At 39.2% G+C, this 27234-nt stretch overlaps 1 protein-coding gene across 1 annotated transcript in view; it reads left to right on the forward strand.

The window, feature by feature from the left end:
- sim2 (SIM bHLH transcription factor 2) overlaps positions 1-27234 on the forward strand; it is a 95244-nt gene that overhangs the window by 47236 nt on the left and 20774 nt on the right. Inside the window, exons 3-7 of the mRNA XM_042430225.1 lie at positions 1242-1331; positions 1987-2095; positions 9554-9639; positions 12909-13108; positions 13722-13828. Coding sequence (XP_042286159.1) covers positions 1242-1331; positions 1987-2095; positions 9554-9639; positions 12909-13108; positions 13722-13828 — 592 coding nt within the window. The remainder of the gene's footprint in view (positions 1-1241; positions 1332-1986; positions 2096-9553; positions 9640-12908; positions 13109-13721; positions 13829-27234) is intronic.

A 27234-nucleotide genomic window follows, 5' to 3' on the forward strand; every position in this document is an offset into this window, starting at 1 on the left:
TGTAAAAATGAAATCACATTTAATCATCCTTCTTTGCAGTCAAAAATAATGTTAGCATGTTTTTTAAAAATATATTGGTAATAGTTTTGTATTATTAAAATGAAGAAAAAAGGTCACAGAAAAGTTTTTGTTTTTTTTAACCAATTTTCACTGAAAAATATGCATTTTTAAAAGGTAGAGTAGATATAGTTGTAGGTTTAAAATGAATTTTATCTGTATGTTTATGTCACCATGCATCAAAAACAGAGAGAGGAGACTCCATTGTCAGCCCATTCTCACTCTCACTTGGTCAGGACCCTGTGGCATCACTTTTTAATGCACTGGGTACCCCTTTTGCGTCATTTTTCAATGTGCAGGGTAGTCCGATAGACTTCTGTTGAACTCCCACAACATCTGAAATAGACGCCATGACACTGATGACGTCTATATAAGGTGAAAAATTTCAGCCTGGTCACCAGAATGAAATGTTGGCATTGTACGTTTCTGCAAATCACAGATACATTGAATATTTACATTTCAACACGTGTAATACGTAGCATATTAACATTTCAACAAGACGTATTATATCAACATTTCTGAAGTGACGTACTTCACGTGACATCTATATAAGCTGACTTTCTTATTAGGAGGTGGAGGGGTTGGTGGATGGCTTGCAATGTTGTTGGCGGAAAGTTGGAAATCAGCAGAGAGCACGGTTTGAGACCACCTGGCCGTTTTTATTTAATTTTTTATTTTAACCCAAACCATGATCTTTCCCAAACCAAGTGGTTTTTGTGCCTAAACCAAACCAGGCCTTAACCACAGCGTTGTCACACCATAAAATATAATTATTTTTTAACAGTGACTGCCCTGATACTGCATGTTGAAAAATGACACTAAAGGGGTACCTTGTGCGTTAAAAAGTGATGCCACGGGGTCCTGACCAAGCTTTGGTATGTAATGAGTTGGGAGTGAGAACATGTTAGCACCATGGTTAAGAGTTAAGAGCAAGCACCACTCAGAGATGCATTTAGTAACAGAAAGAAAAAGAAAAAGTGGGAGAAAATGCAAATGAGCTGCTGATTATGCACCACTAGTCCCTTAGCTTAATTTAAAAAATAAGAACAAAATTGTAAGAGAGACTGGAAACCTTCACATACAGTACTATATGGGCCAATGTATAAGCACATAACATTGTAATATTTGAAAGTCATCAACATTACTTTTGTTTAACAGTAAAGACTTTGTTACTGCTTCCTCAGACTCTGGATGGCTTCGTGTTTGTTGTTGCCTCTGATGGCAAAATCATGTACATTTCTGAAACAGCATCAGTCCACCTTGGACTGTCCCAGGTAAGACCCTCCTTTCAACCTTAGCAAGTTCTCTCATATGAGTCAGTTAAATCTTTCTAAACCAATGATTTGAAAACACAAATACTTTTTGTGAACAACTGTCAAATAAGTCAAACATAACATTTCAAATATACCATTATCAAACCCATCCCACCCTACCCACCTTTCCCACCCCTGGGGAATAAAATATATTAAGAGAATGTAACATATTACAAGTAAACTGTCCAGTGTAAATGTCCATTAGATCTTGCAGACTATGTCTAGTTCAGTTTGACCTACTGTAATTATTGGTGCAACTACAGCCATTACTTAAACTGAACCAGACAAGCTCAAACTTTTTGTGCAAGAATAATTATAACACATTTGAGCATGTTCACCAAGTGTTTTTAACTACATTAACATAAAAGGAATTTTCCCTCTAAGTGAGACACTACATGGATGCAGCACCCACTGTACACCCACTGTTTAAAAACATATTGTTTGAAAAACATGTCTCTCATGTGCACTCACAAAAACATAAATTGCAGTATATCAGAGGTCTTTCGGTTTTGCATGGTCTCTGTGTTTTGTCTTGAATTTTGGTTGGTTAATTCTGGTGTTGCTGATCACATCTCAGCACATTTATGAGCACAAGCTGAAAATGTGTGTGCTGCAGGTGGAGCTAACAGGAAACAGTATTTTTGAGTACATCCACCCATCAGACCACGATGAGATGACCGCAGTGCTAGGTCTCCACCAGCACCCACACCATCACTTTTCTCCAGGTACTTTACTACTCTCCAGGCTCTCGAGTAAGTGTTATTCTCAAATAGTGGCCAAGGCCTCAATCTCAACAGCGCAGGCTTCAGTTGCTAATTTCCCATGTTCCCCAGTTAATGCAAACTCAACTATGATATGTGTACCTGTTGTCTTGATTAATTCGACATAATGTTAATTTCCACAGCATTAATTCCAGCAGTACAACATGTCATAGTCACCACTCTGCTGCTCTCACTTTGTCCTCTTGAACAGAAATACTTTCATTCACTAATTATTTTCCAGTGATTTGCCATTCATTCATCAATTTTAAACTACTGTCAATAAACCACAACACTTCATGCACAAATATTAAATAGTAAAATTATGATCAAGAATCCCTCCCTAATGAATAGTCCATTCTCTACCTTTCCTGGTCTGCTTTTACTGTGAAAATCTGCTGCGAGCACATTTGTCAGTCAATATATAGATGGGCTGGATATATGGCCATGTGGTTTGAGTCCAGTCACATTCCCAGACTGGCAAAGAGGCATGTGGTGTACCCAATAATGGACATAAATGACACTAAAAGAAAGAGAATGGCTGACAGTGGCTTCTCTCATACACATGGGTTCCAGAAGATCACAGCCCACCACTGAAGTGACTTGTGAAATCATGACTAGTCCAACAGTTCAGTTTAAAACCTTTATTGCTGAAAAGGTGGCTTGACAGGGTGTATAACACAGGTGTGTCTGCATGTGTGGGTGAGTGTTTCTAAAAAAGGGAAATAAAAACACAAAGTAAGAAAATTAACACTAGAATATTAGCATTTTTTTCAAAAAATGCATGGTAAAGCTGCAAGCTGACATCTGTTGCTACTGCTGCTGCCACTGCAAGGTGCTGCTCCAGCAACAATTTTTTAAAATTTTGTAGTGCCACCCACAGGTGAAACTGTATCAAATGCTACAGACCTGTTCATCATTCCCAGATGTACAACTTTGCTGAATTTGGTTGCCATGGAATATTATATTTAAGAGATATGGCAGTCAATAAGAAGTCTGGTGGTATTTCACTTATGGCCAAAAGGTGTTGCAAAATATTGTTTTGCAACGCCTCACAGTTCATGAGTAATTAGCCATAACTTAAAACACATAATAACTGACCACATAGTGGCACTATAGGTGCCATCTTTTAATATTTTAAGCATTTCCATATGGGGCAGCTGTTCATAAAGTATGATTACAGTAGCACTTTTAGTTTTTGAGATATCAAATTTAAAACATTCCTCTAATAGACGTTTGATTATAAATTTAAGTATTTCAAAAAATAAAATAAAAAAAATCACTGGAATATGCCAGAAAGAAGAAAAGAAATAGCATAAATGTCTCTAATGAGTTGAACATTTTTATATTTGAATGGTTTCTGTAGCTGAAAGTATGCAGAAGTAGTTAGCAATTGAAAAATGTACAGAAGAAGAACAATAACTAGAAAATTCTGCAATTTCTAAAGAAATTGCATGTGGGAGCTGCAAACTGCCAGACACAGCCGCAGCCACTGCCGGCTGCTGCCATTGCTGTTATTGCTACTGTTCCTGCAAATTTCTGTTTCAGCAAAAGCCATTTAAAACTTTGTAGTGCCACCTGCAGGTGAAATTGTATCAAATACCACAGACTTATTCAGCATCCCCATCTGTACAATTTTGCTGAATTTGGTCACCATGAAATGTTGAATTTAAGAGATATTAAACTTAATAAGTAGTATGACGGTGTTTCACTAATGGCCACAAGGTGGGGCTATTGGCACCATGTTTCACTATGTTGTGCACATTGACATGGAGAACTTGTGTACCAAGTTTCATTTCGCTGAAGACAATAGAACTGTAGAAATGTTATAATGTATCATGTTATAATATTACATTAGTGCCCCCTTTGGTTAGAACTGTATCAAATTTTACAATATGGTGCAATGTCATTATACGTACAAGATTCTCAAATTTCGTGTGGAGCCGAATCAGCATTGAAGAGTTATGGCTCGTTAAATGCATTTGGCCACACCTTCAAAAGTTTGGTAACCACTTACAGACAAACGGTAAGTGATACCAAAAAATGAACATATAAGCCCTGCCCGGGATCATTATTGGATGAAAAATGTGTCAAAAGAAGCAAAAAACTGCATTAGTCTACTTGGTACCATCCAAGGAATACTATGCAAAAATTGTTTGGATCGGCCTCACAGTTCATGAGTTATAAGACAAAACGTAAAACACGTAATAACTGACCACATGGTGGTGCTGTTGGTCCTATTTTAAAATATGTTAAGCATTTCCACATGGGCCACCGGTCAATCAAGTTTGAACACTTCAGCACCTTTAGTTTTTGAGATATGAGCTTTCAAGCATTTCAAGCATTGACTTTCCATTGTAAATTTTAATACTTTACAAAATTATATAAAATAACTGGAATATGTTAGGGATGAGAAAAGTAATAGCATACATCTCCTCATGGGGATGTACAATTTGACATTGAAACGAAGATGATACGACAAATCATGTAGGACTAGTGAGACGACGAAAAACGGCGAAATAGTATATAATAATAACTAGAAAATGCAGTTGCTGTAGAAATTGCATGTGATTGCTGAAAGCGATTTTAGATTGCATAACTGGAAGCTGAAAACTATTGAAAAATCTAGCAAGATTAAAATCTGCAATGAGTGGAATTGAACCTGCATCCTCATGTTTGTAAGACAAACATACAATGCACTGAGCTAACATATCAGACAGCAATACCACACCAGATTCACCTATTTAGTCTGTCAATTGCATGAAATTGACAAAAAAGTAGTTCAGCTCAGCTCATTAAGCAGATTGACATCACCTGGACTCCTTCATCCTTCAACTCTACTTAGCTCTGCCCTAAGCGGGGCTCGAACTCACACCTTTGGATCTAAAAGAAGATGAGGAGTGAGATGAGCTTAAACCAATGGACTACTCACACTGGGCCTGTAGTAGTGGAAAAGATATAGCAATCCACATTTTAGGTAATAATGTTAATGTAAGCTAAAGAGGAATTGACTTATGGTAGATGATAGAGATGGAAAGCAACTTTGTACATGACAGCAATATTATGAGTAACACTACAGTGAGCAAGTTTTGAACACACATCCTTGTCATCTAAGGGATAGCTCATTATGAAAGCAGTGTTCTAAACCACTGAGCCAACAGACATTCCCAGTAATGACAGGAAAAAATCTCCATTTTAATGAGGAAAATGTATTTGTCTCAAACCTGGTTTGAAGCCGAGAGATTTGTACATCATTAGTGAAAGCAAGACTAGTTTAACATGAGAATGAATGATATGTGTAAAACGTGTTTGAAGGAAGAGAGAATCTGTAAGTTTAAGAAACTGCAGTGAGAGAAGACATACATCCTGCAGACTGTATTGCAGTCAATGAGAACATGACAGGGACTCTCTATCAATTAAGGTTCAGATCTCAAAAACTATAAGTCCTATGTGAAATGTACTTATATTTTGAGAGAGAGGAGGCTTGTGGCAACATACTGAGACAAGATATGTGCTTGATGAGTTAAAATTGTGGGAGTGACAGCAGTTTAGAAAAACATTTCTGGTCTAAAATTACCTGTGCTCTCCACTGTGCTTGATCACATGACACACTGGTGAGACCTAAAAAAGTCCTCAAAACCCCTGACTTTGGGCTTAAATTGCTGAAAAACTACAAAAGATATCACTAAACAATCTGATAACTTTGAAAGTTCAAAGTTTTGTGAACATTTTACAGTTTGAATGGCGTCTGTGAGATGAGGGACTTCCGAGCAGTTGAGTGTCAAAGTGACCAAGGTTCCAACTCAGTTGGACCGTTCGTCCCATAGACTGCCATTATAAATTTTAATGTTTTAAAAAATTATATAAAATCACTGAAGCATGCTACATTTCAGAAAAATACAAGCACACATCTGCTGAATGAGTTGCACAGATTGACAGTTGAATGGTTTTTATAGCACAAAGTATGCAGCAGTTGAAACACGGCAAAAAACGTACGGAAGATGGAATAAGAATAAAGACTGAGAAGAACAATGTGTGATTGCTTCCAGCAATCACACAATAACTAGAGAATTCTGCAATTTCTAAAGAAATTGCATGTGGGAGCTGTGAACTGCCAGATGCAGCCGCTGCCACCGCTGGCTGCTGCCACTGCTGGCTGCTGCCACTGCCGGCTGCTGCCACTGCTGTTATTGCTACTGTCACTGCATATTTCTGCTTTAGCAGCAATTATTCAAAATTTTGTGGTGCCACCTACAGGTGAAATTATATCAAATACCACACACTTGTTCAGCATCCCTGTCTGTACAATTTTGCTGAATATGGTCACCATGGAATGTTGAATTTAAGAGATATTTAACTTAATAAGTAGTATGATGGTGTTTCACTAATGGCCACAAGTTTAATACCAAGTTTAATTTCATTGAAGACAACAGAACTGTAAAAATATGATATTATAAAGTTACTTTAGCGCCCCCTTTGGGTAGATTTTTATGAAATGTTACACACTTCTGTAATGTCACCTTGTGTACAACATTCCCAAATTGGGTTGCAATCCAATTCAGTATTGAGGAGTTATTGCAGATTAAGTGCATTAGGCCACACCTTCAAAATTTTGCTAACCAATTACAGATATTACAGACAAAAACAAATTAATTAGTTTTTAGGAGTTTTTTTCCCCTCTAAATATGGTATGCACCTAGTTTGGTGAAGATTAGATGAAATATGTGCCAACAGGAGCAAAACATGTGTTCATCAAAAAATTCAAAAATAGTTTGTTTGTTTTTTAAGGCGTAAATGGGCGTGGCCTGAATCACTCTAATCAGCATCATCCAAGGAACATCTTGTCTAAATATTTTTTGGTTAGGACTTACTGTTCATGAGTTATTAGCCAAAACATAAAACATGTAATAACTGACCACATGGTGGCCCTATTGGTACCATGTATTGATGTTAGGCAGTTCCACATGGGTTACCTGTATGTCAATATGTCGTGCACATTCTCATGGAGAACTTGTGTACCAAGTTTCATTTCATTAAAGAGAATAGTATTGTAGAAATATCAAGTTATAATATTACAGTAGTGCTCCCTGTGGGTAGAACTGTATGAAATTTTATACACATGTGCAGTTTGGCAGTTGGACAGTACTCCCAAATTTGGTGTCAATGCAATTTAGCATTGAAGAGTTATGGCCTGTTAAGTGCATCAGGCCACACCTTCAAGAGTTTGGTAACCAATTACAGACAAACGGTAAGTGATACCAAAAAAAAAACCACATAAGCATTGTTGTTTGAAATATGTGCCAACAGAAGCAAAAAGTGTGTTCACCAAAAAATCCAGAAGGAACACATTATGCAAAAATTGTTTTTCCTCACCTCACGGTTCCTGAGTTATTAGCCAAAAATGTAAAATATGCAATAACTGACCACAGGGTGACACTATAGGTACCATGTGTTAAGCATATCCACATGGGGCAGCTGTCCATAAAATATGAATACTTAAGCACCTTTATTTTTTAGATATCAAATTTAAAACAGTCATATCATAGACTTTCCGTTATCAATTTTAATACTTTTAATATTATATAAAATCACTGAATCATGTTCAAATAAAGAAAAGTAATAGCATACATCTCCTTAAGGAGATGTACATTTTGACATTAAACGAAGTTTGTACAGAAGTAGATAGACTCCAAAAAAATGTGAAATAATAATTATAAATAAAGAGTGAAGATAATAAACATAGAAAGAAAATATGAGGCCCAAATGCACTAAAAGCATCTTGAGCATTTTGAGGTCTATTGGTTTTAATGGCTGAACACTCACCAAAAGTGTTATGAGGTAAGTCAAATTGTCTTGACGCCTCAACTCCAATCTTGTCGTTGTGTTTGGAGCATCAAATGAGGGCCCAGCGGCCAAAGCTGTTTTCTGTGCAGCCGAAAAGAAAGAAATAGCACAAGCCAGCTGAGCACCAGAGAGTGAGAGAGAGAGAAACAGCACGGCGGTGGTTGAGCAAGGAGAGCGAGCAGTACTGAGAACAAGGCCTGAATGAAAGAAATAAAACGTTATATTCTTATTATTTCATGGCAGTCACGTTTTACAGCACAAATAAATGACCATCAAACAGTCAACAGATGATTTACTGGCTCTTAGTTTCAGTTTAATTCTCCTCCTCTGCATTTCTCTTTTCCATTCATTCATCACATCCAACTGATGCAGGTTAATACAAAGAACAGAATGAAAAATCTGTGTTGGTTCTGTGGTGTTGGCATTTAAAATCTGATACTTGCAGTGCAGCATAAGAGCATCAAATGATGCACATCAATTATCACTTTTAGTGTGTTTGGGCCCGAAGAGAGTGCTTCGTGAAATAAAGCTGCAAATTTCTTTTAAAAATTTCTTTTAGAAAGCTCAGCGCAACATGACATGACTCTGTTGTTGCACTGACGTAGTTGATGCTGTGGAAATGTTATGCTAGAATTACAGTGTGAGCCTTTGCTCACTTCTGTAGAACCATGTAGCTAAACATTACAGTGCCAGCTGATTGCAGTTGAGGGTTGCAAGTAATTGCAAGTTATTCCTTATAAAAGTTTTTTTTAGATGATGGGTCTTTGTGATTAGATTGTCGACTATCTAAATATCTCAAACTACAAATTGATAGAAGAGAACCTGTGTTACAAACTGGAGGCATGGAGTTCAAAAGAAAGATGTGTAAAGAAGGTCTAAAGGAGGTTCTAAAGAAAACACTCCTTACTAGGGACTAAAAGTCAGGATATCTAGGTATATGCTGCTTTGATTTTGACCTTTCTTTTTTAATTTACTCTTGTGAATTTCTGGAGTACTTGTACATTGAACTTTACAAATAATATTCTTGGATTAATAACCAGAGTGGGTGGCCTTTATCAGTGACAGTGCTTTTTACAGCTTATTTACCTGTTTCCTGGATTGTACCTAATTTTGGACAAAAACATCCAAAATAAAAGCCAAATAGCCAAATGTAAATATAAATGTGAATGTGTCTGGGTCATGATATTTTTTCCGATCATCACAATAGCTTTAAAAAAGGATTAAGGCTGTATCCCCATCAACATACCGTGTAATGAGAAATGCTAAAGAGTGAAATATTAAATCTACTAATTTGGGTTAGGGTTGTGGTGGCAACAAGGTGAGCAATGTAATCCAGGTGTCTCTGTTGGTTGCTCTTACTACAGGTTACAGCTGCTAGGTAAGGTGCACATTAGAATATACTGGTCTGTAAAAACAAATAGGCTCAATAATAGGAGAATAATGTTAGGAGTAAGATGTGTTATTGGTGACCACATCACTGGCATATTGTTTTGTAAAAATAGTGTTAGGGTTACTATATAACATGAGCAAAATATCTCTATAGAGTGTGTAATGCCTCCATAATTTGTGTTTGTGTGACAGATTATGAAATAGAGCGCTCCTTCTTCTTGAGGATGAAGTGTGTTCTTGCTAAACGAAATGCAGGACTGACATGTGGAGGATATAAGGTAGGTAAAGCCACTGGATCAGTTACTCCAACACACACATGATTATTTCATTTATGGTAAACTAGGAGTCTGGAAGTGACTTAACTTCATTAAATGATAGAATAAACAGGTAATTACAACAGGTAATTCCAGGTGGCTCTGCTTCACAGAGTGAGAGCTACCACAGAAGTTGCAGCCAGAAAAACTATGTGGATAGTGCGCAAGATAAAATACAATTCAAGATTCAAGATTCATGATTCAAGATTTAGTTTATTGTCATTTTCTTGTGTATCTGCATACACAAAAAAGCAAAATGCTGTTCCTCCCAGCCCACAGCAGTGTAACAACAACAGAAAGGATAAAGAAAGTACATGTCTCAGTTTGATGTAGACAGCTCTTGCATTTCAACGAGAGACTAGCACAGATGAGGGAGTGAAATAAACTAGCAAACCAGTAATCTGGTTTGCTAGTCCTACTTATTATTTAACCAGATATTATTTAACCAGACTTATTATTTAACCAGATTACTGGTTTGCTAGTAATCTGGCAAACCAGATTACTGATAAAAAGCTCCTTACCTCCGTGATATTTCTTAAATGATAAAATCCGGTTTTAATTATACTGCTAATGTGGTTCTGGAAAGTAAGGATGACACCAAGGTTTTTGACCTGTGTGACACTTTCCACAGACAGTTGTGACCATTTAAAAGAGATTTCCTGTCTGTTAGCCTTTGCCCCAATAACCAGGATTTCCATCTTGTCACTGTTTAACAGTAAAAAATTACTAGACATCCAGTTATCAATATCCTTGATACATTATTTTAGAGTGTCAATCAGGCTCAGGTTATCAGGGGCTAGGAAATATATATTTTTGTGTCTTTAGCATAATTATAGTATCACACATTGTATTCCTTGATAAGATGGCCCAGAGGCAACAAGTACAAACTAAACAGTAATGGGCCCTGGGGAACACCACATGAGATAAAAAAAGTTTTTGAACTAAAATTCCCAAGACCAACACTAAAATCATGCCAAATCATGTCCTTTGACATGATTTTAGTGATTTTACCACACAAAGGAAATAAAAACCAGTCCAGTGCTGACCTAGATAGGCCAATCCACCTCTCAAGCCTCTCCATAAAAATATCATGATTGATAGTATCAAATGCAGCACTTAGATCCAATAATACTAAAGTAGAAACTCTACTATTGACATTGTTTATTCTTAAGTCATTAATAACTTTGACCAAGGCTGTTTCTGTACTATGGATGGGGTGAAAACCGTATTAGTAGAGATCCTGTATTTTATTGGTTGCCAGGTGGTCGATTAACTGCTTGTAGAAGACTTTTTCAATAATTTTGCTTAGGAACGGGAGGTTATAAATTGGTTTGTAGTTATAAATAATAAATGGATCTAGAGTGAGCTTTTTTAGACGTTTAACAATTGAGGATTTACGTGAGCTAGGAAAAATACCAGATTGTAAACTTAAAATATCCTTAAATAAACAATTAAAAATGCTTTTAAAAAAGGAGGTGGGAATGGGATCAAGGAAAGGAGTGGAACAGCTAAGACTCATCAGCACTAACTGGTGCAAAATTTGTTAAGAGAGTAGTGGATTGAGAGGGAGGCAGGATAGGGAGGGCATGCGTGATGACAGGAATATTTGCCCAAATGGTCATTACTTTGTTGACAAAGGAGGCTGCAAAATCCTCATACTTATCGGTAGAAATAAAATCACCTGTAATTGAAGTTCTGGAGTTATTTAAAAGTTAATCTATAGTAGAAAAGAGAACCGTTGGATTGTGTGTATTATTGTTTTTTAGATTTTTAAAATATGCTTGCCTTGCTTTTCTAATTTCTGAGTTATAATTAATAGATTTTTGTAAACATCAAGATGCTCCAGAAGCTGGGTTTTACGTCATTTACACTGAGCCCTTCTGTAGTCCCTTTCCTCCTCCTTATCAATTCGTTTGTTAGCCAAGGACTTTTACTTTTATCAGATTTTCAGACTTTTATCAGGTTTTACCACATGCTTAGTGGTAATTCTCAAACAACCATAGTATTAAACATTAAGGGTAATTTTATTAATCTCAGGATATGACTTTGTGCAGCTGTTGATGTCCTGGATACAGATTATGGCTTCTAGTGGTTTCTGGCTGCTGACTATTTGGTGTAGTGACTAACTATTTGCTGAATACAAATTTTAGAAATGTTCCCCTCAAATTCAGGAATGTTCAGTCACCTCTCAAACTAGAGCTGCTGTCAGAGCTTTGTCTAATCACTTCAAGGAATAGAGCCCCTCACAATCATTACAATCATGTTATGTTTTTGTACTGAATGAGAGAGCACTCCTGAAGGAAGATGGAGTAATGCTGACTTGTTTGAAATCACATATTTATGACAAACAAGCAGGATGTCAAAATGTCTGTCTTGTTTGTTTGTATATGCTGGTGTTTTGTAAGGCAGTTAGATTCATGTTAAATTGATTAAAAATTAATATGGCTAGTGTAACTAATATATAGTCAACAAAATACTGTATTTGAACTTATAGCTTCTATATTTAAAGCAATTAAATCTCATCTGGTCACAACAAAAAATGGCTAAAGTGACAACTGTCTTCTAATGAATAAATATCCTTTGGTCATAGTAAAAATATATTCTTAGCTAACACTTTTAAACACTAAACAATATATATCTCAAGTTAATAAACAGCCCCATTTTCCCTCAACATTTAGAAAATAGTTACCTGAATGGAACAAGCTTCATTATTAGTTTTACCCTACTGTAGTGTTGTCTCTGCACTCTGAGACAGATCAATACATTCACCACCAATTGGGCAGTAGCATTGGTAATCCTGCTGCTTTACTACCTATGAACTCAGCAAACGGAGAACAAGGGGCCACCTGGGTATGCAGTTAGAGGGCTACCCATGCGTACATAAAATTGGACATCCAGGTAACTGCTGGTTCTTTTTCGTGTTTGTGGGACCCTCTTACAGATTTTGCTACTTACTTATATTAAAGGTGAAGACTGTTAGGGATGAGTTACACTCTAAGCTCTTCACTGGGCAGAAAAAGTGATCAGACAAAACAAGCATCAGAAAACATGTAGCAACACATTTGTGTCCACTATCTCATATGCCCCCCAGAGTGTTGTTAGGTTTGGAAAATACCAGGATCTTGTTTTTGGTAAAAACCGTTTCAACTTTCTCTGTCACTCCCCCACACCTCCTGAATTCCTTGAAGTGTGTAAACGTGTGATTACATTAGTGTCATGCTGTTGTTTCCCAGGTCATCCACTGCAGTGGCTACCTAAAAGTACGTCAGTACATCATGGACATGCCACGGTATGAATCCTGTTATCAGACTGTGGGTCTGGTGGCTGTGGGACACTCCCTGCCTCCTAGCGGCGTCACCGAGATTAAACTCCACAGCAACATGTTCATGTTCCGGGCCAGCCTGGACTTTAAACTCATCTTCTTGGACTCGAGGTAGGGGAGACACTTGACTGAGTAGGTGGATATATAAATGAAAACAGTGATATCATGATATCTATCTTGGGGGGCGGCTGTGGCTCAGGAGGTAGAGCGGGTCGTCCACTAATTAGAAGATTGGCAGTTCGGTTCCCGGCTCCTCCTGTCCGTGTGTCGAAGTGTCCTTGGGCACGATACTGAACCCCAAGTTGCTCCTGATGGCTGTTCCATCAGTGTGTGAATGTGTGGAGGTTGGGACCTTGCATTGTAGTCCCTGTACCTATTCAGTGTATGAATGTGTGTGAATGGGTGAATGTGACGCGTAGTGTAAAAAGCGCTTTGAGTGGTTGAAAGACAAGAAAAGCGCTATAAAAGTACAGTCCATTTATCTTGGTGATCCCTGTATGGAATATAGAATTATAAAAATAATCTACAGGGAAAAAATCATTTGTGACATGCTACTATAAGATAACATGTTATAAGAAAATAAAAATATGTACACAATATGAAATACTTGGCTGTTTTAAAATATGTGAACTGCTAAACATTATGATGCACTTCAGCACATACTGATGTGCAAATTAACCCCTAACTGTAAGTTTGTGTCCTCTCGTTTGTGTGCTGGAGCCAGGGTGGCAGAGCTGACAGGCTATGAGCCTCAGGACCTGATAGAGAAGACCCTCTACCACCACGTCCATGCCTGTGACATTTTCCATCTACGCTATGCTCACCATTTATGTGAGTCCTTTCAACACCAGTTATAGTCTATCCTGAATACACAGGATAGTTTTTTAACAGAGGACAAATGTTGTGGGAGACACAGCTCCAGACTTGCCTGTCACACCAGCATATATAAAAGGAAAATTTAAGCTCAAGAGATCAAAATCAGTTCATTTTGTTGGAAATACTGCAAGGATGAAATCAACCCAAGACCCATTTTTTTTAAAAAAGAGTGAGTGAATCCTGGATCATACTAGAGCTTGTTACATTAAAAACACCAGTCCATTTGTGTTAATTAAAAAAACAGCAGAAATACATTGACAGTGTGATTCAAACAATGGATTTGATTTTTATGTGGAAGTGAAAAGTAAATTTGCAAGGTGCTTTAAGGGGGACATATTATGCTTTTTGTGGTTTTCTCTCATTTATCAAGTTTTATGATGTTGGACATATATGTTAAATATTATCAAAGTTGCACAACTTGACGTTAACGCCTGGAGAAATTAGCCTAAAAAGCTCACACACTGCTCTAAACAGTTTGCTTGGAATTTCACTCTTTATTTCCACACAAGATGACATTAGCCTGGTAAGGATGTCCATAAATGTGCCTCTGCTCCAGGCTCAGCACTGGAGCACATTCATGATTTCACAGACTATGGGACTGCAATGCCAGCAGGTGTAATGTCGGGGGGACAATACCCATGTTTCCATTAGATTTGCAAGATAATTTTCAGCGAACTTTTGAAATGTCGCAAAAAGGAAAATGCGAATTAGGTGCATTTCCATCAACTGGTTTGACAACACAGTTTCATCAGAAGGTGCCAGTAAAGGCTCAAATAATCTGCCAGTAAACGGAGTAGAAGAAGTAAAGGTTGCCAACTGGAAACAAAACAAATAGTTACATTGCCTTGATAAGAGAAAAATGGAGAGAGGTCTTCAGGAATTTGTTTCAATTGTAGTTGTAGTTGTTCTTTCATGTTAGCTAGTGTTGGCCATGCTTCATGCTATCTGGAGAGGCCAGAAGACACAGAGAGCGGAAACAGCTGATCAATCATGTGAGTTAAACGTTTGCTACGTCATCATTTATTCGACAAATGTGTTTCCATTACCCATTTTGCGCATAAACTTTTTCAACATTTCCAAAATCCACCTCAAGCGAGCATAAAAACTTTTTTGCGAAATTAAGGAAGTTTTTTCAAATTTTGGCGTTTCCATTAAGCTTTTTTAATGTGATACTTAAAAATGCGCATAAAAATAGGTTAATGGAAACATGGCTAATGTCTGTTGTTGTGGTGGAAGGAAAGCAACACTAGACAACAGTAGATATAATTACTATTTTTGGATTTCAGCAGCGCAATGTCACCACTTATTTCACCAAGGACTGCTTTGCTAACTGGACTCTGCAATTTGCAAGCCAGCCATGAGTGTTGCTTGGCTGCTACTGAGGGACGTGTGTTGATCCAGGACCCCAAACTGTAAGTATACCAATAAAATATTTAGGGCCTGAGCACGAAAGTGCCAAGGCCAAACAGTCCCTGGCACTGAAAGTGCAAGGAATCTATTGTTTTTGTAAAGATTATTAGTGCCAGAGCTCTATTACATTTCAAACAATTATTATTATTATCATTATTATTATCATTATTATTTTATGCATCCAAGCGCATTTTTGAGGTGCAAGGGGTACGCGAAAACTCAGGAAACTTTGCACATGCATCAGAAGTGGCAGAAGTGTCTTATCCATCTATTTTGATGTTTCATCATGAAAAAAAATTGTTGCAACTCTTTCTCATGCTTGATAAGAGTCCCAGCCTGAACACATCTATGTGTCACTATTGAGTCACTGTCACAGCATCACAACTTCTGCCTAGAAGGTTCACCAGATCCATCTCAGATTTGGTCAGAAAGCCTTAAGACCTTGATGATGCTATATTGTGAAGCTTGTGAATTTTTACACTGTGACGCAGCAAATTTAGATGTTTCAACATGAAAAAACAAACTATTGTAATTCAACTCCACATTGTCAGATCTTTCCTGAATTTCATGTTTGACAAGAGTCCTGATCTGAAGACATTTACAGGCCAATATTGAATCATAGTCATAGAGCCACCTACTGGCAACAGGAAGTTATAGTTCCCATACTTTTACTAACTACTTCTAGCAGGTTAACCAGATCCACTGAAAATTTGGTCAGCTAAGTTCTTACACCTACATAGTGAACCTTTTCATCAAAAGCTGTTGCCATGACAATGCATTATTCGCCATGAAACAGAAAGCTGTTTTTGGGATGCGAGGGATATTCAACTCACGAAACTTGGTGCACACATCTGAACCTGTGAACATTGCATGAATATACAACAATCGGGTTCATGCATCTTTAGTGGGCTCCATAGTGCCCCCTAATGTGTGCCAGGCCGTGGTCAGGATAAAGTTGCTTCGATATTCATGAAATTTGGTACGCACGTTGTTCTCATCATTTCACATTGTCTTTCATTAGCTCCAGCCAAGGGGAAGTCAAATTCCTCATAGAGGGTTTGAAATTCAGTTGGTATAACCTTCAGCTAATATGTCACTAAATTGTGAAGGAATAGTCGATACCTTGAATGATGATGTCAGAGGTCATGTGATAACATACCAATTTAGGCACTTTACAGGTATGGAACTTTTTTGAATCTTCTCCTAGAGGATTCAACAACTCCACCTCAGAGTTTTTCATACAGTATAAACAGCTGTGGACAACAGATACTGTAAGAATAGCACACATTCATTTATAGATCACTGTAGACTGATTTACTGACTTTTATGTTTTAGCCACATTAAATGTTATAGTATAGTGATTTTGATTGAAGAGTGTTTAATTTAAATAAATTATTTATATTTTAATCATTAATACATTGTTGCAGCATGTCTGCAGCAAGTATTTAGTTTGATCCTTTTGATAAAATCATCAAAGCAGTAGTGGATTGACATTACACCACAAATAGATGTGGTTCTGAGACATCTGTTTTAAGGGCAACATCTAAGACCAAATTTCAACCAAAATACAACTATAGATGCGTTGCTTCATTTGAATGAACCACACACCTGTCTGTGCCCCTCCTCCCACTTGTGCACTGCATGTTCTACGCTGGTCACCAAAATACTACAAAGACACGAAAAGGGAGTTTCAAGGTCAGAAAGATACCACACAATCAGAGCACTGCTTGCGATGGTCATTGTGCCTCCATGAAAATATGACCCAGGAAGTGATATTACCGTAATTGCCTACATGCATTGTCCAATATTCATGAAAATGTATACTTGTGTCAGTTGCCCTCTGGTAAACATATTGCTGCATCATGTTCCTCCATGATAACAGCACTTCGACTGATGCATACCTGAATGTGCATTAAGGAGTGACGGCCCAATTATCACTGCTTGCAGCTTTAATTAGGGCCCGAGCACCAAGTGGTGTGAAGGCCCTATTGTTTTTTAAAAGATTGTTATTATTATGATTTTATGCATTCAAACACATTTTTGAGGTGCTAAGAGTGCTCGAAAACTCACAAAACTTTCCATAAGCATCAGACATGGTGTTAATTGTTATCTGAAATGGATCTTGCGATTGGATGTGGAAATTTGGCTTGAAAGCGTCCCCTAACAACAAACAACAACAAAGTCAAAGCCCCCACTTTTAAATTTGCGGTAGATAAATGAAATTTGGTAGGCAGATGTAACAACTCAAGACTTACAAAAAAGCCTCTTGGAGCCATACCCTACGACTAACAGGAAGTAAGCCATTTTGAATCAAATTTGCATTTTTTTTTTTAACAGAGTTAAGTCATTGACAGGCTTTGTACTTTGACAAACTCCTCCTAGAGATTTAACCTGAGCAACTTCAAATTGGTAGATGATATCTAAGGACCTTTGCAATGCTAAATCGCGAAGCTTTTTATACTTCATGGAACGCCCTTGGCATTCTGGTGAATTTTGCCCAAAACATGTTTGGGGCATTAAACAGGAAGCTGTTGTAACTCCACTTTACATTATCCAATCTGTCCCAAAGTTTTCATGTTTGATAAGAGTCTGAGTATTTAGTCATAGTCATAATGCCACCTACAACAGGAAGTCAGCCTTATGTGACAAACATAATCCGATTCACATTAAATTTACATGGTGTGGTCTGCACAAGATATACAGCAACATGATGCATAGTTAGTGGGTGATCTCTAGTGCCATATAGTGGACACAGGAAGCAATAGTTACAGAAGTATTAAAGGAAAAACTGGTACAGGTCTGAATGCTCGACCACTACAGTGAGGGGTTCCGGTGCCTATGTTAAGCTTAACCTTTATCCTATGATGAAACATTTCTACCGTGATAGGAGTGGTCTTTTCCAGGATGACAATGCCCCTATTCATAGAATATGAGGGGTCACTGAATGCTTTGATGAGTATGAAAATGATGTGAATCATATGCTATGGCCTTCGCAGTCACCAGATCTCAACCTAATTGGACACCTATGGGAGATTTTGGACCGACACATTAAACAGCACTCTCCACCACCACCCTCAAAACACCAAATGAGGGAATATCTTTTGGAAGAATAGTGTTCATCCCTCCAGTAAAGAATTGCAAAGTTCTGTAGCGATTGGGCTTGGGTGTGGCCAGCAAGCTCCATAGAGCCCCCAGATGCAAGGCCATTTTGAAAACAAAGTCTTTTTGATGTGCTCTCATCATTCTCGACATAATACATATTTTCTCAAATTTTTTCGCCCAACAAGAAGTCAACCATTTTGGATTTTGTGTGTCAATTTTCATTTTAAAAACACATTTTGGAGGCCTTTAGGATGCAAGACAACTTTGCACCTATGTTCAAAAAAGTATTACCATTAGCATCACAATTTGACTTGGCCGTGGTATGGTGGCTCAATAGCGGGGTGCTATTATATAAGTACCTTTAGCATTTTTGAGGTGCTAGGGATGCTCGAAAACTCACAAAACTTTGCACATGCATCCAAATTTGCTTACGCCTGGGACACACTGGATGCTTGAACCTCAGCAGCGCATGTGCGTTGCTGAACTGCTGCATCTCACGCGCTTGCAGCGTCCACACAGGAAGTGTGTCTGCTGCGGCGCTTCTGCTACTGGCAGCCCTATCTCTCTATCTTGTTCCCTGTCTATTTCTGCTGAGAACCACGTGTGTCACGCGGAGAAAATAGGCAAGACCTCGAATCTCTAGATGACGCAGCAGCCTCGCGTGACACGCGCGTCTCACATGGGCTGTGTGGCTGCTCTAACCTGTTAACATGGGCACCGAATAAAAAGCAAGAGGTTCCGCGACTCACATGTGTGGTGGAAATCTGAAAATAAAAAGCTATCCTTAAACAAACATCATCCGATTTACATGAAAATTACATGGTGTGGTCTACACCTGCATACAGCAACATGTTGTATAATTAGTGGGTGTTCTTTAGCACCATATAGTGGTTACAAGAAGTGATAGTTATCTCCTACGTGCAATGTCCAATATTCATGAAAATGTATATCCATGTCATTTACCCTCTGGTAAATATATTGCTGCTTTAATATTTCATGAGGCCAAATGAGGCCTAAATGACACATAGTTCATCAAATTTATACACAATTTCTAATATGTCATCTCTGGCGCCACATACTCCACACAGGAAATTACATTCACTAAGTGTCCAATAATCTTGACAATTCAGAGCCGTGTCAATAGACCTCTAATAGTGATACCATGGCTGCCGCTCTCTCTGAGGTGCGAGAGCCCGTTCATCGCTGCTTGCAGCTTTGATTATTAGTATTATTATTGTAGTATGCCTTTGCATTTTTCAGGGGCTTGGGAAGCACATGCATCAGAAATGGCGAAATTTACGCCAAATTTATGTCAAGGCCCCCACCTTTAAATTTGATGTTGATACTTAAAAATTGGTAGTCAAATGTAACATCTCCAGACTTTGAAAAAAAGCCTCCTGGAGCCAAACTCTAAGTCCAAAAGGAAGTCAGCCATTTTGCATTTACTGTGCATTTTTTCTGTGAGGTTTGTTCATATAAGTGTTCCAAGTCAGATTCAACAAATTTTCTTAATCATTCTGCCTGAATTTTCTAGTAAATTGTTTGTTTTTCTTCATTTTCCTAAAATTGCCATATAAGGCTCCATGTTCCACTCTGTTTGTGGTTGAGTTTCATTCACAAAAACATTCCCAAAGAGTAAAAACACTGAAGAACTTCAAGTCCTGCTTTCAGAAATCAGCGACAAAAGCATAACAAATTTAAGTGTCAGTAGAAGAGGACACCCAAAACAATTTAGAGATATTAGAGGAGAGAATATTATGTATGTATTTATTTATTGATTGGGACAGTGTACAGTTTTAAACATAAAAGATGCACTGCACCGGAGTTAGCTCAAAGCTAATTTACATCCGCAGTCCCCCACAGTCAAGACATACAACAACACAACAACAAACAGTACAAAGCAAAAAACACACAGAACACACCATACAAAATACAAAGCTACACACAACAGCACATCACATACACCCACAATGTAAATTAGAAATTAATAATGTAAACTTGTCATATTAAAAGCGAGACTACCTGCGCTAATGAGAAGACATAAGATACAGATAATGTTACACTGTCAGCTGCAACACAAAATGATACTGGACAGATACCTGCAGAGAGACACAGAGGCAGCTGTCAGAGTGAGAGATGTTTCCAATAAATTACTGAGATGTAGTTGCTGCACCAAAATATGCCAATAAAAGTCATAAAATCTAAAAAGTCTCTCAGTAAATTGGCAGCCATGATGATGATATTTTGGCTAACAGAATATTAATTTTGCATTAAGTTAGTTTTAGTTATATATTTATTTTTTGTGAATTTCAGTATCATATTTAAACTCCAAATTAATTCAGAATAGGACATTATAATTGTAAGTCAAACAAGTGTTTCTCCCTTGTGAAGAAAGGCAGAGATATTCTATTCATGACACATATGACAGGTCTGGACCACTCATAAATTTTGTTTGTAAGTAAGAGAAAATTCTATGCAAGAGAAAATTGATGAATGACACATATGTTCTTAAATTACTCATATGTGCATTTGAAGAATTAATCTGTTCGTACAAGTGGTTCTTGAATGAGGCCCATTGATAGGAGTCACATAAGTAAAAAACTGGATGTGGCCTGTGGCCCACATTTGCCCACTGCACTGCGGATCAGCATGAGACTATAGCCCATTTTGCACAGCCTGTTCAAGGTGGGAATGTTGCACCATTATTCCATCTCCCCATTCTGTATAAGAGGTACAAACATGGAATCTTCTGAATCCTTCTGACGCCAAAGAAAGTCATCCATGTGGGTACATGGAACATCCGAACCATGTTCCAGGCTGGCAAGGCTGCCATTATTGCTAAGGAAATGGCACGCTACAATCTCTCAGTCCTGGTCCATGACTGCATGGAAACCCATCAGCTCTCGCCTCATCTCCGCAACCTTACAAACTAAGAACAGGAGAGTGAAAGCCCACATTATTCAGTGCTACGCACCCACCAACGATGCAGGCGGTGAGGTCAAGGCCAGGTTCTATGACAGCTTGAACCACCTACTTGGAAGTATTGGAGCCAGAGACCTCACTATCCTGATGGGGGACTTCAACACCAAGATTGGAGGTCAAAATGATGAAGCGGTGATGGGAAAACATAGAGTGGGAGACATGAATGAAAACGGAGAGATGTTTGCGGAGACCCGTGCTAACAATAACCTAATGATCAGAGGAAGTGTATTCCCCCATAAAACGATCCAAAAAAACAACTTAGGTATCACCAGACCATGTCACAGAAAACCAAATGGAAGATGTCAGATCAAGAAGAAGAGCAGACGCAGCCTCAGACCACCACCTCCTAGTAGGGAAATTCAGGCTAAGGCTGAAGAGACACCATCAAGCCAAAAATCAGAGGACAAAATACAACACAGAGTACCTCACCAACGTTGAAGTGGCAAAGAATTTCAAAGAGGTCCTCTCAAGAGAAAATGAAGAGCTACATCAGAAGAGGAGGGAGGGATGGACCATAAACAAAGAGTGGGAACACCTAAAAGCAGCTTGGAGCTCCACCTGTGAGGCGGCCCTAGGGAAGAGGACCCAAAAGCACAAAGAATGGATAACACCAGAAACCCTCAAAACAATCCAACAGAGGAGAGAGCTCAAACAAAAAGTGAGCACTTCAAGAACAAGATCCGAAAAGGCATCTGCCCAAAAGGAGTACAACAGATGCCACACCGAAGCGCGTAAGAACATCAGGAGAGACAAGAGATCACAGGTGGAGAGACTAGCCAAGGAAGCAGAACAGGCGGCAACTCAAAGGAACATGAAGGAACTATACAACATCACAAGGAAACTATCTGGGACATATTCACATACCAATAAACCAATTTTAGACAAAAGCAGCCAACTGATCTCAACTCAGGAAGCACAGCTTGACAGATGAGCACAATATTTTGAAGATGGCCTGAACAGGCCAGCGTCGACAGACCAACCATATATCCCAAAGGCCACGATACCCCTGCAAATCAAGTGTGACAGACCAACAAAAGCGGAAATCAGGGCAGCAATCAATTAACTAAAATCTGGCAAAGCTGCTGGACCCGTCAATATCCCACCTGAAGCCCTGAAAATAGATGCCACCCTGTCGACAGACATGCTCTACAGTCTCTTTGGGAGAATTTGGGAAGAGGAAAGGACACCATCAGAATGGGCAGAGGGGCACATTGCGAAACTGCCAAAGAAAGGTGACCGCAGCAAGTGCAACAATTATCGAGGGAGCACCCTACTTTCTGTACCCAGCAAAATCTTAAACCGGGTCATTCTCAACCATATCCAGGAAGCTGTGGACAAGAGGCTCTGGGACCAGCAAGCAGGATTCAGGAAAGATCGTTCATGCACAGACCACATAGCAATATTACGCATCATCATCGAACAGTCTATCGAATGGAACACGTCCCTATACATAAACTTCATCAACTTAGAAAAAGCATTTGACAGTTTAGACAGGACATCACTATGGTGCCTTATGGACTACTATGGGATTCCCACAAAAATCACAAACCTTATCAAAGCATCATATGATACGATACGATACGATAAACTTTATTGTCCCGCTCAGGGAAATTTGTCTTGGACCCTGTAGCTGCACCATGAATGCCTTGACGGCCACAATGACACAAACAATACAACCTCAGCCATACCAACACCAACAATTACATAACATGACAATATTGCACATAACCCGTAACATAACACATACATATTGCCATATTGCACACATCCCATAACATAATACATACATACACTTCATAAAAAATTCATGCTAAAAGATCACCATAGTGAAAGCACTGTAAAAATTATTAAAAATTATTGCACAAACTTCGACCTCAAGCAGCATTGTTAAGAAATGTAATGGATGTTGGAACAAATGAATTCTTAAAATGATTGAGTTTGCAGTGAGGGACTATCATCTGCCCAAGGGTAGGAGGCCATACTCTGAATGAAGGATGTGAGAGTGGTCAATTACTATCCTCTGGGCTTGCCTAAAAACAGTTAGTTGGTAAGTGGACTGCAGGGTCTGGTAATCGCTTTTTCCAATTACCTTCATGGCTGTGTGTATCAGACGAGCAAGTTTAGTTTTTAGTTTTGCCGTGAGGTTGCCATACCAGGATGACATCCCATATCTGACTAAACTCTCTAGCACTGCCTGGTAGAATAAAAACATGATGCTTTTGTCCACCCCATATACTCTTAGTCTGCGTAGAAAATACAATCTCTGCTGTAGATGAGAACACAAGCTTTCAACATGCACAGACCAACTAAAAGTGTCATCTAAGTGAACTCCAAGATATTTATATGAGCTGACCTGCTCAATAGGTGAGTCTTGTATGACAACAGGACTATGGTCCCCTACTGATCACACCGTTGCACAAAGTTTTCAATTTCAGAAAAATAGACTGAGGATGGCGGTATCGTCAGAAAACTTAAAAACTAGGTTCAGTGGGTGGCTGTTTGTACAGTCATTAGTATAGAATGTAAAAAGGAAAGGAAATGTTATTGACTCTCACCTGCTGACTTCGATTAGTTAAAAAGGAAAAATACCACTTGATTAAAAAAGGGTTAACACTCATCTGCCTCAGTTTAGAGATGAGCAGATGGGGTTGCAGTGTGTTAAAAGCTGAGCTAAAATCAATAAATAAAATCTGTGCATATGCTTTTGGGCATTCCAAGTGCTTGACGGTGAAGTGGGTGATGCTGTTGATGGCATCATCAGTACCTCTCCTCTGCCTATAAGCAAACTGATATGGATCAAGTGCCAAATTGACCTCTGCCTTAAGCACAGATAACATGTATTTCTCAAAACTTTTCATTACAATCAAAGTCAGGGCCACAGGTCTGAAATCATTATTATCAGCTGGACATGGTTTTTTAGCTTCAAGAACTATGGTGGATTTTTTCCACAGAGCAGGAACAGTGTGTGCATTCACAGACCGCTGGAAGATGGGGCACCAAGCTGGAGTGAGCTCTTCTGCACATGCCTTTAAGAGCAGTGCAGAAGTGCCATCCAGGCCAGTGGATTTTTTAGTGCACACATGTTTGAAAATAGACTGAATCCTGAGTGGATCAATTATAATCCTACTGCTAACATCAGTTAAGCTAGTTCCCATGACATTATTAGATTGAACAGTGAAGTCACAGTTTTCAAACCTGAGAAAAAAGTCATTTAGTTAATTTGCCCTCCCCAGATCATCATCAGTACTGAGGCGTTTCTTGGTGGTGTTCATATTTGTAATAGCTTTCATAGAGTCCCACAGCTTTTTTGAATCCATTGACATTAAAGTCTGCTCTATGGTGTCCTTGTGATGCTTTCTGGCTTCCAGGAACAGGAACAGGAACACTCTTTGCACCATTTTCAGTCCTGCTCTGTCATTATTTTTAAAAGCTAGCTTTTTCCTGTTAATACAATCCTTTACACTCTTGGTTATGTAGGGCTTATTGTTGGGATACACAATAATGTCCTTTTTGGTAGCCACATTGTCTGCACAGAAATGTATGTAGTCTGTTATTGCTTCAGTAGCCTCATCAATCTCCAAATCAGAGAATATGTCCCGGTCTGTGCAAAGGAATGATCCTTTGTGTGTTTCTATGCTGTCCTTGTCCCACACTGTCACTGTCTTAGTTTGTGGTTTACTCCTTTTAAAAACAGTCTTGTAAATCTGGATTAACTAGACAGTATTATGGTCAGAGTTTGACAGTGGGGGCAGTGGTTTTGCAGTGTATGCATTTTTTATGTTTCCATAACATTTATCTAAGACTCTGTTCTGTCATGTGGCGCATGTCACATATTGTTCAAATCCAAGGAGAAATAGTTCCAACTTGCAGTTGTTGAAATCCCTGAGAATCACAATCGGGGCTCCAAGTGTATGTTGCAGTTGTTGGTGGACACAGTCTGCTATTCTTGTAGCAGCTCTCGCTGCGTTTCCACTGGGGGGGACATACACAGCACATATTAAAACATTTCCGAACTCCCTCTGTAAGTAGTGGGGTCTCAGAGACAGGCACAGCTGTGCATACAGTCTCTCTCACAGTGTAATTTCTACACCAGCTGTCATTCACAAACAGACAGACCCCGCCCCCCCCGGTTCTTCCCTGACAGCTCTGTTCTGTCTGCTCGGATGAGAGAGAACTCCTCCAGCTGAATGAGGGACTCTGGAATGTCTTGATGGAGCCACATTTCTGTGAACACCATCACGCTCGATTCCCTGTACTCAAAGCAGACTTTGCTGTTCACATGGAGCTCCTCCATTTTGCTCCTCAGCGATCTGACGTTGCTGAGTAACAGGCTGGGCAGTGGGGGTCTGTTCCCTCTTCTCCGAAGACGCTGCCATATTCCGCCTCTTCTGCCTCTCCGCCGTTGTCTGCATCTGGTCGGTTGTGTTTCAGATGGTGGAATCGCTCCCATAGGACGGAGGAAAATCAGTGCGTGTTTGGAGTAACACACTGACGGCTTTGTCTCCTCGCGTGTCTGAGCTGTTTGATAAGTCGCCAACAGTTCCCAAATAGTCAGTGCCAAGAGTAATCTATGTGCAAAAGTCGCCATGGTGATCAGTCCAACATGAACTTGTTGCAGTCACACGACACAGACCAGTAAAAATAAGACGATCACGCAATTAAAACCACTTAAAAAGACATAAAAACAGCAGCAACAGCACAAGTCCGGGTCACCAGCAGAGCAGCGCCGCCGGAAGTTTATGAAGGAACATCATGCAAAGTCAGCCATGCAGGCCAACTCCCCCAGAGCTTCAAGGTCAGGACAGGTGTAAAACGGGGATGTCTCCTCTCTCCATTCCTGTTCCTCCTGGCAATTGACTGGATAATGAATGGAAACTACGGAAAGGAGGAAAAATGGGATCCAGTGGACACTGTGGGAACAGCTGGATGACCTTGATTTTGCAGATGACAAGAAAAGACAGACAGACTTGTACAAGCCGCATCAAATCTTGGACTGACACCCAATACAGCTAAGATACAGATCATGAAGATCCATTCCAAATCCAGCAACCCCATCCTCATGAACAACAATAGCCTGGAAGAGGTGGAGGCGTTCACATACTTGGGCGGTGTTGTGGACATCACCGGAGGGACAGAGGCTGATAAAAAAAAAAGCCGGATCAATAAGGCAAGGGTGGTGTTTAACATGCTCAGAAAGATCTGGAGCTCAAAAAACATCTCAACAAACACCAACCTGAGAATCTTTAACACCAACATCAAGCAGGTGTTGCTGTATGGATCTGAAACATGGAGGACAACCAAACAAACAACAGACAGACTACAGACATTCATTAACACCTGCCTAAGAAGTATATTCAAAATCTGGTGGAGAGACAAAGTAAGAAATGTGGATCTGTGGAGGAGAGCAGGCCAGGATCCCATTACCTTACAAATTCTGAGGAGAAAGTTGAGTTGGATTGGGCATACCCTCGGGAAACCTGCCACAAACATCACCCGACAAGCCTTGAAATGGAACCCACAGGGAACAAGAAAAAGAGGTCGACCCAGGAATAGCTGGGGGAGAGATGCCCAGGCGGAAATAACTAGAAGTGGGCTCAACTGGGGAGATCTAGAGGGAATCACTAGTAATCGAGTGAAATGGAGGTCGTTCGTTGATGGCCTATGCTCCTTGGAGGAGCAAAGGGCCCAAGTAAGTAAGTAAGAAGTTAATGACTTTTTTTCAAAAAAGCACCTAGTGACAAACTGGCGACTTTTTGGACAAACCTTAGCTACTTTCCATAGAACATAGTACTTCCCCGCGAGCAAGAGGCATACCTCTCTCTGCGTCTACTCTGTTCAGTGAGTAACAGAGAGGCAGAGCAGCACAT

This window comes from Thunnus maccoyii, chromosome 13, assembly GCF_910596095.1.
Source record: "Thunnus maccoyii chromosome 13, fThuMac1.1, whole genome shotgun sequence".
In the NCBI taxonomy this organism is placed as follows: Eukaryota; Metazoa; Chordata; class Actinopteri; order Scombriformes; family Scombridae; genus Thunnus; species Thunnus maccoyii.